The following is a 12,986-nucleotide window of genomic DNA, read 5'->3' as shown; positions in this document are numbered from 1 at the left end:
TAGTTTTAATCTCTTTAGTAAGTCAGGAAAAAATGCTGCTGTGTCGACAAATTTCATTAAGAAAAAACCTCTGAATAAGTTGTCACCCTTTTAGGTTTAAGTAGTTTACAAGTTGCCCCACCTTTATAGGTACTTAGTATCCCATTGTATCAATTCTAAAACAGTCATGACTCAAAGAACTTCCTGTCCCTTCCATAAGCATGGATCAAAGTACTTTCATTGTTTAGCAAACAGTTTTCTGTCCTAAAGCAGTCTTAAGTAGAGTGGAGCAGGGACACTCCCATAGCAGGAGCCCCCCCACTCAAGTAGAGTTCTCACCACCTGCTAGGGAATTTTTTTAAGTAGAAGATTCCCCAATGGGGGAAACCCCTAACATTCATAAGTCTGAGAAATTTTGAGGTTTACACCTCAGACAGGTCACTCTGGGCAAGTCACTTAGCTCCCAATGCCTAGCCCTTAACACTCTTCTGCATTAGAACCAACACACAGTATTGATTCCAAGACAGAAGGTATGGGTTTAAAAAAATAAAATTTAAAAAAGAGGAACATTGAAATCTTTTAAAAAATACACAAAAGGGAACAGAAGGAAGTTCTGAAGGAAGCACATATAAGCAGGACAGTTTTGAAACATGGAGAATTAGAATATGGTCTTTTATTTATTTTTATTTTATTTATCTTTTTGAAGCATGCTGGTTTTCACCTTATTTCCTCCATAATTTTTTTTCTAGTATACTTTACATATATCTTATTTTACAACCTGATGAACATGGAAATATGTATTAGATGTACAAACTATATCATATTACTTGCCAGAATATGGCCTTTCAAAAAAAGGGCAAGTGGTATGAAATGGAGATTAGCAGTTTCACAGACAATCTTATTTGGTGCTTTGCTGTGTATATGAAAATGGTCTATTTTTGGCATGTTAAGTTCAGAATAAAAATGCAATTGATATAAAAGAACATGCTTACTTAACTTAGAAAGCCTTACTGAGTTCACCCTTCCCAGCTCTATTTCTTTATAGAAGTCCATAAGCAGCAATTGTCTTTGTGGTAATCTTTTTTGCAAATGATTATCATGGGTACTGCAAAATGAGATGAGCAAATGCCTTATGAAATGATATTTTTTTGTTGTCTTCAAATGAATGCTAAAACAGGCTTAACTCTTTCCTTTATTTGCTTTTCCAAAGATAATCTGATAGTCATTCTTCACGTATCTGCAACTTCTTTTAGTCTTCTGATTTCATGTATATATATGTATATATATTTTCATTTATAATGAGGTCAAAATTAATATGATTCAGTATCTCCAGTAATATGACAATTTGTTGGCTACTCTTTGGACATGGTATACATGTGGGAGATATGTTGGTATCTCCCATTTCAAGTACCAGAGTTAATTTGAATTAATATTTGAAGACCATCAAAACTGGAATCTTATTACCTTTTCTGCTCTCTGCATATAAGTGAGGATCATTTTCATTTCTTTGTTTTGTGGATTGCCAGAGAAATCATTACCCAGCCTATTGGTAAAGAGTAGGCAGTTTGTTTCAGGGGTTGTATATGAAGCATTTGCAGCACAGCAGAACCTACTATAGTTTACTGACAGGGTTTCCATAAATGCAAGGCTGCTTCTATACCATCATAAGGCATTGTCCCAAGTACATAGCAATGGATAGCGATAAATATAATAATCCACTTTATGCAGATAACTAGCTCAGTTCTTTAAAATTAAAAGGTAACTGATAGACAGTACAAAGATTATACTGACACCTATAGGTCTAACCCAGTCCTGAACAACAACCCTTTCTACAACATACCTAATAAGTAGTCATCCAACCTTCACTTGGATGTAGTGAGGGAGAACCCACTAATAACAGCTAACTTTATTCAGTGTCTGTGTATTATATACATTGTATTATCTATGTGTATATATATATATATATTATCTAATCGGAGCTTCACATTCTGTAGGTAGGCATTATTCCCATTTTATGGGAGTCTGTGAGCCTTACTGAGCTTGGGCAATTTGCCCAGAGTCACCTAGCTAGTAAGTGTAAGAGGTAGAACTTAAATGAGTTCTCTGTGACTTTAAGTCTAGTACTCTAACTTCTATGCCCTCATTTCCTAAGGCAGCTCACTCCACTTTTGGAATCTTCTTATTCATAAGAAGCATCTCCCATTGAGCTGAAATTTGCCCCCCTAAAACTTTAAGCTATGTTTATGACCCTTGGGTGCCAAGCAGAATAATCTGAATCCCTCTTCCACATGGAAGCCCTTGAAATCCCTAAAGAACACTATCATGTTCCTCCCCTGCCCCCCCCAATATCCAGATCTTCTTTTCTCCAGGCGAAACAATTCTATAGGATGAAATGGTGGGTAAGGTTGTAATCCGTCTTGGCCAAAGAAGTCCTCTCCTAGATGCTATCTTGGATCTGCTACAATCGTAAGGCAGGCCAAGTGATAGAACACTGTGGAAATATCACATTACATGAACTGGTTCAACTCTTCTAGAAAAAAGTAACAATTTGGACCTATATCCCAAAAGTAATTAAAATGTTCATTCACTGATCCCATGGGTGAATCCTACGAGACCTGTTCAAAGAAAAAGGTAAAAGGCACAACAAATCAGTTATAGCAGCCCCCTTTGTTGTAGTGAAGTACTGGAAATAAATGAGGTACCTACCAGTTAGAATGGCTGAGAAAATTAGGGTACATGAATGTAATGGAATATTGTTGCATTGTAAGAAATGACTAAAAGGGATGAATTCAGAAAAACCAGGGAAAGCTTATACAAACTGATATAGAATGAAGTATGCAGAACCAGGAAAACAAGTCACACAATCCAACAGTGTAAAGGAAAACAGTTCTGAAAGACAAGAACTTCAGTGAGCTCAATGAACAACCCTAACTACACAAACCAAAAAGGAGTCATACTTCTTATCTCTTGATGGCGATAGTGAATGAGAAGTGCAGGATCAGATGTGTTCAGATAGCAGGTCCAATGGAAGGATGTTTTGTTTGACCACACTTAGTTTTTATCAGAGAGGATATTGAATTTGTTTGTGGGTAAGAGAGAAGAGTAATATAGAATATAGAAAAAGAATATAAATAAAATATTTATATTAAAAACAGGAGGTTATCACTCTGTAGATGGTATATGTGGAGAATCCTATAGAATCAACTAAAAATTATTTTAAATAATTGACAATTTTAGCAAAGTTGCAGGATAGAAAATAAACCCACATAAATCATCAGCATTTCTAACAGAATCAGCAGGAAGAAGTAGAAAGAGAAATTCCATTTAAAGTAACTGTAGTCAATATAAAAGAGTTGGGTGTCTGCATGCCAAGACAAACCTAAGAATTACATAAACACAATTACAAAACACCTTTTACACAAAACCAGAACTAAACAACTAGAAAAATATTAATTGCTAATGGGTAAGCTTACTTAATATAATAAAAATGGCACTTCTACCCAAATTAATTTACTTATTCAGTGCAATACCAAACTACCAAAAATTATTTTTAGAGAACTAGAAAAAATAATAAAATTCACCTGAAAAAACAAAAGGTCAAGAATCTCAAGGGAATCAATGGGAAAAAATGTGAAGGTACCTATCAGATGGGCAACTATTACACAAAAGGAACATGTCAAATATTAGAGATGTGGAAAAACTGGAACATGAATGCACTATTGGTGGAGTCAAGAATTAATCCAACCCATTTTGAAGAACAATTTGGAATGATGCCCAATGGGCTATAAAATTATGCATATCCTTGGATCCAGCAATACTATTTACTAGATCTGTATCCCTAAGAGATAAAAAAAAGGAGAAAAGGATCTATATGTACAAAAATATTTGTAGCAGCTTTTTTAGTGGTGTTAGAGAATTGGAAGTCAAGGGGATGCCCATCAATAAGGGAATGGCTAGACAAATTGTAGTATATGACCGGGATGATATTAGATTTTTGTTGTCTAGTCTTGTTTGACTCTTTGTGACCCCATCTGGGGTTTTCTTGGCAAAGATACTAGAATGGTTTACCATTTGTGATGGAATACTATTATGCAATAAGAAATGATGAGATGGATAGTTTTAGAAAAACCTGGTAAGACTCATATGAACTGATGCAAAGTGAAATGTGCAGAACAAGGAAAATACTGTATGTACTAATAGCAATATTACACAATGATCAGCTGTTAATGGCTTTGCTATTCTGATCAACACAATTCAGGAAAATTTTGAAGGACTTAACAATGAAAAGTGCTATTCACCTCAAGAGACTGAAATGATAAAGTCTGAGTGAAGATTGAAGTATAATTTTTTTTTTGCTTTATTTTTCTTCCCTTTTTTGGGAGGGGGGACAACATGACTAATATATTTTGCTTATTTCACATGTAAAACTGACAACACATTTGTTGCTTTCCGGGGGGGGGGGGGTGGGGGGTGAGGAAGGGAGGGAATTTGGAACTAAAAAAATTTTTTTAAATGAATGCTAATGATAAATAGGTTTGTTTTTTTAAAATAAGAGAGTAGAAGGAAGCCCAGAAAGAGAGAGGTAGGCAGGGGAGTCTTAAAATTATGTAGAATTGTGTACTTAAAAAAAAAAAAGCATTCTGTACATAACTAAGATTCAGTTCCACAAAGCAATTCTCCTTTTCTGTTTCTTATAAGTGAAAATTATATTACAACAAAGTAACAAATGTAAATGTAATTACAAATTGCATTTGAATTTACTGTTTATTTTTGTTGTCTTTATTGTATGTACATATCTGTCTGTCTACCTACCTAAAATGTCTACTACAGACCACTTCTCTGTGTACAAATTGGTAAAAGAATTTCAAAAGGGAAAATTCAGGTGTTAAAAATACCATTTTGTGGGTAGGGAAACAAAAGACTTGAAATGACTTGCCTAAAATGAAAAGAAACAAAGTTAAAAGAAGGACTAGAATTTGAGTTCCCAATATTATTGTGGTTGTGGTACCATTATTAGTAATACTAACAAATCCCTTGTTAAGGTCTTACTCTGATGTCTCATTGTGGCATGAAGATGAACTGGATTCCCAAAGGCTGGGCCAGCACAGAGCAAGCCCTGACAGGTTCTTCAAAACTAGTAAGGCTTTGCATGTGGGAACAAAAAGACTGCATTTGAAGTCTTTTTGAACTTAAGTCTTTTTGAACTTGGTCTTTTGTCTGAGCACTAGTCTGGCTAAGTGTTGGAAGGGGATAAACTATTTTGGCCACAGCAGTTTACTAAGGTATAGAGGGCCTGCCATTTGCCCTAGTTGGGGACCACCTTCTTTGAATCATGGGATTTGTATCCAATATAATCACACCTAACCTTATTTATACCACATCCCCTCAAAATCCCTTACTCTGCCATGCAACTTCTTGTCCTCCGCCCTTCTGAGTGAAGATTTAGAGTATTGGTACCTTGGGAGAACTAAGACCTAAAATTAAATGCTATTCTGTGCAGGTGTCACTGGGAATATTTTAACTCCTAATTCCTGTCCCCTTAGAAGCTCTGCAGTTGAGTAGAACCAAACCTCCTCATTTTTTAATTCTGGGTAAAAAGAGTGGCTTACATGGAATAGGCATTGATGGTCTATGATCTGGCTCAGAGATATCAATTTATTATCTTTCCCCTCAAATCTACCTACTTTCCATATTTTCCTATTATGTGATGAAAGCACCAACACTTTTAGTCAATCTAACTTCAGGGCCAAATGAGGTAATATTGTTAGAAGTGCTTGGCACACTGCCTACAACAAAGCAGATGCTTAATAAATGCTCATTTCCTTCCCCATCTTTGGCTACTCCCATTTTCCCTTACCTAAATCCAGATGGACAATTGCCAATCAACTGCTGGATCTTCAGTTCTACTTCCCAGCCTCTTACATCTATTCCCTTCTCTCTACTCAAAAAGTTACCAGGCCACTTCTGTTTGGACTCTTTTAATAGTCTCCTAATTAGTACTTGTTGTAGGAAGAATAGCTACCAAAGCCCCTTTCACCCAACTGTGTAGGCTGGGCTAGTTATTAAGGTATTGAAACCATCCTTTAGATTTGGCAGGCACAAGAGTATATTGATTTGTAGACAAGTCTCTTGATGCTTGCCCAATAGACCACTATTGGAAATTTAAAGACAGATGTACTCAGTGGAATATCCTTCTCCAGCTATGATTAAGTTAATGTCCCTTTGTTCATTATTTAATGACCTATAAGTGTTTCTTTTTGATTCAATATTAGACCTATGGGCAGTTAGGTGCCTCAGTAGACAGAGAGCCAGACCTGAAGATAAGAGATCCTGGGTTTGAATCTGACCTCAGACACTTCTAGTTGTGTAATCCTGGGCCTAGCCCTTACTGCTCTTCTGCCTTGGAAATGATACCTATTATCAATTCTAAGATAGGAGGTAAGAGTTTAAAAAAAAATGGACCTAAATTGACAGTGAACCAACTTGAATCAAGTTTGTCCCACGACAATCTCAAAGCCTCAAGTCCCTTTATACTACTTATCCTTCAAAAAGCTAACAAAATGATTTTCCTAAAGCTCAAGTTTGATCATGGCATTTCCCTTTTCAAATTTTAGTGGCTCCCTAACGATTCTAATATATGTATTATTTCCTCTTTATCTCATCCCTTTAAAAGTACAGTAATACATCCATATAATTTATAAACAAGCATATACTCCAATATACATACTGAGATGCATGCTCAAAATTTTTGCTGGGTGCAGATCAAAAAAGTGTATTTATATGTAGTTAGGATTAAATCATGGATCTCAATATATACGGAAATGAAAAAAGAATCCCTAAGACTTCTATAATGCTTTATAATTTTCAAAGTATTTTCACATTCCTTATTTCATCAGCTTTTTTTTGTGATTTAAGACTAGAAATGCTCAACTACTAAGTTTTCCAAATAATCTAAGGGGTCTTTAGCTTTAGTTCTAAGCTCCCACAAAAAGAAAAAGACTTATTCAAAACTTGGGAGACTCAGACTTGTCTCCTGAGCTGCTCTAAATCTTTTCCAATGAAGATAATCTCTGACAGAAACTAAGCCAAACTTCACATAAGGCAATGCTTAAACTAGCAAACTTGGAAAGTGATGGCTTAGCTACTTAAGGTCCAAAGCATAGCTATGTGCCCCATTACAATCTGCTCTTCAAGGAGTCCTAGCACCCTTCATTTCACTGATTAGGAGTTTCTCTTTTCAATACACAATTGGGCAGCAACCTCCAAAGACACAGAAGCCAGCTTGAGGCCCTGTGTTTCTTATCAGCTGTCTGATCCACAAGATTATCATGGGAACAATGACAGGTGGAAAAACTTGGAATTTCTTAATAGCTTCTGCTAATATAAACATAAAACTATATAAAGTCCAGTTCCAGGAAGGAGCTTTACAAGAAGGATAGGGCTTATCTTAAAGGTAGGTAGGCTGAATTTGCTCATTCACCTTGCACATGCTAAAGCTGCAATCAATCACTACTGACTGAAATCAGTAAACAGATTTTTAAATAATTTTTTGTACTTATTTATAATGGCAGAAGCCAGAAAGATTAGAATTTTTTCCCCCAGATGATTAATCTCAGGGTTACATAGATGATAAAGTGGTAGAATCAGAACTCAGGTCTACTGACTGGCTGATCAGTCAACAATCCTTTTCTAAGGGCTTACTATATGCCAGGCATTTGCCTAAGCTCTGGGGACACATTTGCAATATTTAAAATAATTCACAAAGATAAAGTGTTTATAATCAGACTGTCTTGAATGACTGGTAACTGTTTTTCTAAGGCTGGTATTTCAGAAAAGCCCTTAGTCGTTACCCCCTAATCTCCAGCTCTCTCCTTATGCCCTCCTTCCCCACCCCCTACTTCTCTGGTTCTAGAAGCATGAACAAATTAACTCTATTATTCCTAGACAGGACATGTCAATGTAGTTTATTATGATGGGAGTGGGAGAGGGGAGGGAGAAAAGAAGAAGAGAGGGAGAGAGAGGAGAGGGGGTAAGGGGAGAGAGAGAAAGAGAGAAAAACATGCTAATTGAGGCTCTATTTTAGGATCACAGACTTTCAGAGAGGTCTAAGAACACTTAGAGATTCAGAGATGCCAATTCAGCATTTCAGTTTTACAGAGGGACCTGAGAGGTTAAGCAATCTTCCTTAAAACACAGTAAGTGGGGGGGCCAGAATCAAAACCCAACTTTTCTGATTCTGAATCAATGCACGTCCCATTCTGTTTTACTTCTGATGTTCCTTAAGGAGGAGAATAATCTTAAGAGCTACTTAGAGTGAGAAATTAATTAGCAGAGACAAATTGATGTGATATACATACATTTTATAGCAAGGCATTCTGAAAGCTTAGGCCCCCAGAAATGGAGATGTGTATACTAAATAAAAGGATTCAGAGGTGTCTTCTTTGCTTACTAAGCCTCCTCCAGTGGGTTCCTCAAGATCTCTTTCTCAATGTAAGAACAATCTTAGGTTTCTTCTTCCCCCAGAGGCTTTTATCTTTCCTATCAAGCCCAAGCAAACAAAGCCACAACAACCAACCTATTTCCTATATTTAGAGATGCCTGCATGAATGGTGTGGGAATGAGCTGCAGCAAAGACAATCCCTTTCTCATGTTTCCAAAACAAAGATTGAACAATCTGACAAGCATTCATAAGGAGTCATTAATGTACCAGGCACAGTAAAATATGCAAAACATAAAAAAAAAAAAGACCAGTCACTCCCAGCTTATTAGCTGACACACACCTTGCTCTCCAGGAGCAGACTAGACATGTAGCAGCTTTCACGACACAGATATGGTCACCAATGCTATGCTCAAAAATCTTCAGTGGTCCCTAATGGTGGCCTGCCAATAAAAGTCCATTCCCTTGGAGTTTGAAGCTTGGCCTCAGAACTCTCCACTGGCTGGCTAAACAAATCTACCCTCTAGCCTTCCCCAGTGGGGTGCTTCTTCCCCAACTTCAGTCTTTGTTCACACTACACCCCTCACCAGAACCATCTTTCCTTGTACTCTGCGCTGTCACAATGGCAGGGTAGTTGTGAGCATTCTATGTTTGTGTCTGCATTATAAGCTCCATTAGAGTAGGAACCCTCCAACTTTGTATAAAAGTGCTGGGAGAATTCATTTTTAACATTCACTTCAACCAGTCCTGCACAGATAAACAGGGAAGGTTACAGCTTCATGAAAAGGAATCTTTTAATCCTTAGGTGAAAGTTTTAAAAAGTTTCATTTTAACATTTTCTAGCATGTGAGGAGATAAAAAGCATAGTCAGAAGGAGAATCCCAGAAAGCAAACTTAACTGGGCAGAGGGAGTAGGAGGAAGAAAAACAATTCCCTTCCTTTAATCTGGCCACTTACCTGCAGCAAGTAGGCGGAGTCTTAAACCTGAGGGTCCAGTTCCATCTCTCAAAACATCCACACTTTCTGCATATACATTTCCCAGGAAGCAGCTGAGGGGCATGCCTGGGGCCCTGAGGATCAGGAGCAGAATGAACACAAGTCTCTAAGCAAAGCCTCTTATAGATGTACCCTGAGAAGCAGTAAGGTGGTGCAGTGGACAGAATGCTAGGCCTGGAGGCAAGAAGACCAGAGTTCAAGTTCAGCCTTAGTAGCTAGTTGACCCAAGGCAAATCACTTACTATGTTTGCCCCAGTTTCCTCAACTGTATGGGGATAACAATAGCACCTACCTCCCAGGACTGTTGTGAAGATTCTTTGAGATAATTTTGTAAAGTGGTTAGCCTCTTACTAAATCATCATTCTCCCATTTATTTATGTCTCCCCCATTAGTCTATAAGCTCTTTAAAGGCAGGGACTATTTTGTGTTTTTGCTTTTATTTGTATTTCTAGAACTTAGCATAGTGCCTGGCCCACAGCAGTCTATCAATAAATGCTTGTTGACAATAAATGGATGATGATGGAAGAATCATTTACTTGTACAGACAACTGGTGAGAATGCCTAAAACAACCTGCTTGCTACACAAGTGTGTATTCACCACCAGATGGCAACGCCTAGGCAAAGACAAGACCTGGAGGCTTCTCAGTTAAGCACAAGAGCAACTGCCAGTCAAGAGGAAATCCCAGTGTTGTAAAGTATTTAGAAGAAGGTGGACAATCCAGCCAGGACTGGACACCTCACATTCACAAACTCCTTCATAGTTACAGAGTACTTCTACATCTGTCATTTTACTTCACAGGACTACTGGAGTTGGAATTGAAAGGGACCTGCTAACTTGCCCAAGATTTTTCCCAGGCCAGATGCTAGTGACTAGAACATCTTTCCTTTTACCCAACCAAGCCAAAGGCACTGAATACAGGCTGTCCTCTAAGACACCAGACTAGTCTTTCTGGGCAAATTTTCACTTGCACACAACATTTGAAAGTATAGAGGCCCCTGTTTTTGTGTGGGTTAAAAAACCCAGCACCCAAGTCCCTCCCAATCAGACATCAAGATAAGTCCTACCCTCCAGCCAAATGAGACCATTCTCTGACCTTCCTTATTCTTAAGATAAGCAGAACAGAATTTCCATTGGGAATGTATCATAGACTATTACAAGTTATTCTGAGGGGAATGACCCCACCACTATAGAAGTCTAAATTCTGTATAAGCCTTCTGGAACTAGACTACTTGCCTTCAAATGGCAGGAGTCCAGACAACTCAGTTGGGCTCTTCTGATACTGTGATCAGATCCAGATTGCTTTCCCTAACATCAGGACATCAGACTGGACTCCAAATGCATCCTGAAGGTTTTTCCCAGTGCTTTGTTCTCTAAGGAGGGAAGCTGGTTTTTGAAAATTTCTTTTTTAGCTATTCTCTGCATCCAGTATTTTTAGTTGCTTATTTCACTTTGACCTTTTTTCCTGTTGGTTTCCCCCTTTTTTGGGGGGAAGAGAGGGTATAGGATAGTAAGGACTCAGGACCTTACAAGCACCAAGGCAAATGGAATGTGGGAATTCAGTAAAATTTTGTTTCTTGGGGGGGGGGGGGGGTCAGTCTATGAGATAGGCATGGTCCGTGGGCATCTAAAGTTTGGAGAGGGCATCCTGAATCACAGGTTACATGCCATAATATAAGCTATGCCAAACTTCACAAAACATGACAAGACTATGGATCATGGAAGGCTATTATAATAGTACAGACAAGAGATGATAAGATGTCCTGAACAAGGGTGATGAGTACATAAAAAAGAAGAGCTGTGAGAGACAACGCTGAGATCAACCTGATAGCATTTGGGGGTTAAGAAGAAGCAGAGATTATGTTCTAATTTTTAAACTGGCAGACCTAAGGGGGTAGGAGTGACAAGAGAAAGCGAGATGTTAAAAGTAAATACAGGTTTTTGGGGGATGATGAGAAGAGTGGAATTCTCTGCCTCAGCTCTAGCATCCTCTCCTAAATGAGTTATTTCCTGAAATTATGCTACTTTCTCCCAATATTTTATTTTTAACACCTTTATCTGGGCACATGTTGCTTCCTCCCCAGTAAAATGTATGTTCCCTGAGGGCAGGGACTGTTTTGTTTTTATTTTTGTATTTCCAGTATCTAGCACACCTAGTAGGTGTTTGATAAATGCTCAACAATAGTAACCCATGATTTAGGGCAGGGATGGTGAGCCTTTTAGAGACCTTAGAGACCAAGTGTTCAAATTTTGACCCTCATGCCACATGTCAGCCTCCCACCTTAAGTGTTAGATAGGGGAGGAAAGAAGTGCTCCCACTGGGCCACTGGGCAGAGGGATGGGTCATACGAGAAATGTTCTCAGATGTGCATGGGGAGGGCGAAGGGAGCAGCCACCCCACCCCACACCTGTGCCATAGGTTCATCAAAACAGGTTTAGAGAATGGCTAAATAAACATGTGGTGCATGATTGTAATGGTATATTTCTGTGCTAAAAGAAACAATACAGATGATGAATACAGAGAAGCCCCAAAAGATGTCATGAGAACTTATGGAGAGTCAAAAAAACAAGATCATGACTATTACGACTACAAAACCACCACACACACAAAAAAACCCTCCTAAAACTGAATGCAAATGTTGCAAAATTATAAAAAAGCATGCCTTGAAAAGCTATGCAAAGATACTAGCACAATGCACATATTTTCAAGACTTTTCCATGTACTGCTCAGTCATGCTTTGAGTCTTATTATCATCTTCCACCAGATACTCTGCTGGGTTCCAACTTTACCCTCAGCAGGGTCCCCCAGGAAGAAACTCACCTCTGCCCCCTCTGCCTGGAGGCTGGAAGGCAGGGCAAAAACCTCTCCAAACCTCCCTTGGCAGAGGGCTCAAAAATTCCAGCTACTTCTTCATCTCCCCCCAGGGCATTCTACCAATGTCACTCCTCCAAGCCTGTGCCCTTGGGCATGCCCATCCCTCTGGCCCTCTTTGTTTTCCCTTTGTATACTGCCTTTCCCCATCAGAAAGTAAGCTCCATGAGGGCAGGGCCTGCCTTTCTTTAATTGACATTCTCTGGGCTTAGTACAGTGCCTGGTACAGGATGGGATTGATAAATGTGTATTACAGTGTGTAATGCAGATTTTTCCTGTTTTCTTTTTTTTAATCTTAAAAAAATCAATTAAAAAATTTTTTTAAAGTCTGTCATAAAATTGATTCAAGGTAGCAGTAGAAATAGTAGAAAAGTCACTGGATATGGTGTCAAAGGATCTGGTTTCCAATCCTACCTGACCTGTCATCTTGGACAAGTCATTTGACTTCCATAGGCCTTATTTTCCTGATCTATAAAATGAGCGGGTTGGATGAGAGAGCCCCTAATTTCCCTCTCAGCTTTCACTCTATCACTTTTATAGGCTGGGGAAGAATAGGAAGCCTTTCAGTCAACCAAAGGTAACCTGTCCTCTCTTTTTCCGGCTTACCTGGTATCCTGCAGGCTATTTCCATTATAGATATACATGCGTTTCACAGTTGCTCCATGGGGAATCTGAAGAGAAGCCAAGCCATGGGCAAAATTAGG

The 12,986-nt window shown here is 38.5% G+C and overlaps 1 protein-coding gene across 1 annotated transcript in view; it reads right to left on the bottom strand.

The window, feature by feature from the left end:
* The window catches only part of PHAF1 (phagosome assembly factor 1), a 75,401-nt gene that overhangs the window by 18,958 nt on the left and 43,457 nt on the right, over positions 1 to 12,986 (bottom strand). Inside the window, exons 7-8 of the mRNA XM_001364522.4 lie at positions 12,889 to 12,986; positions 9,374 to 9,486 (exon numbers count right to left, since the gene is read on the bottom strand). Of these exons, the coding sequence (XP_001364559.1) occupies positions 9,374 to 9,486; positions 12,889 to 12,986 (211 nt within the window). The remainder of the gene's footprint in view (positions 1 to 9,373; positions 9,487 to 12,888) is intronic.

The sequence above is a fragment of the Monodelphis domestica genome, chromosome 1 (genome assembly GCF_027887165.1).
Source record: "Monodelphis domestica isolate mMonDom1 chromosome 1, mMonDom1.pri, whole genome shotgun sequence".
NCBI lineage: Eukaryota > Metazoa > Chordata > Mammalia > Didelphimorphia > Didelphidae > Monodelphis > Monodelphis domestica.
Note: the sequence above shows the minus strand (reverse complement) of the source record. Positions and strands in the feature narration are given on the sequence as shown.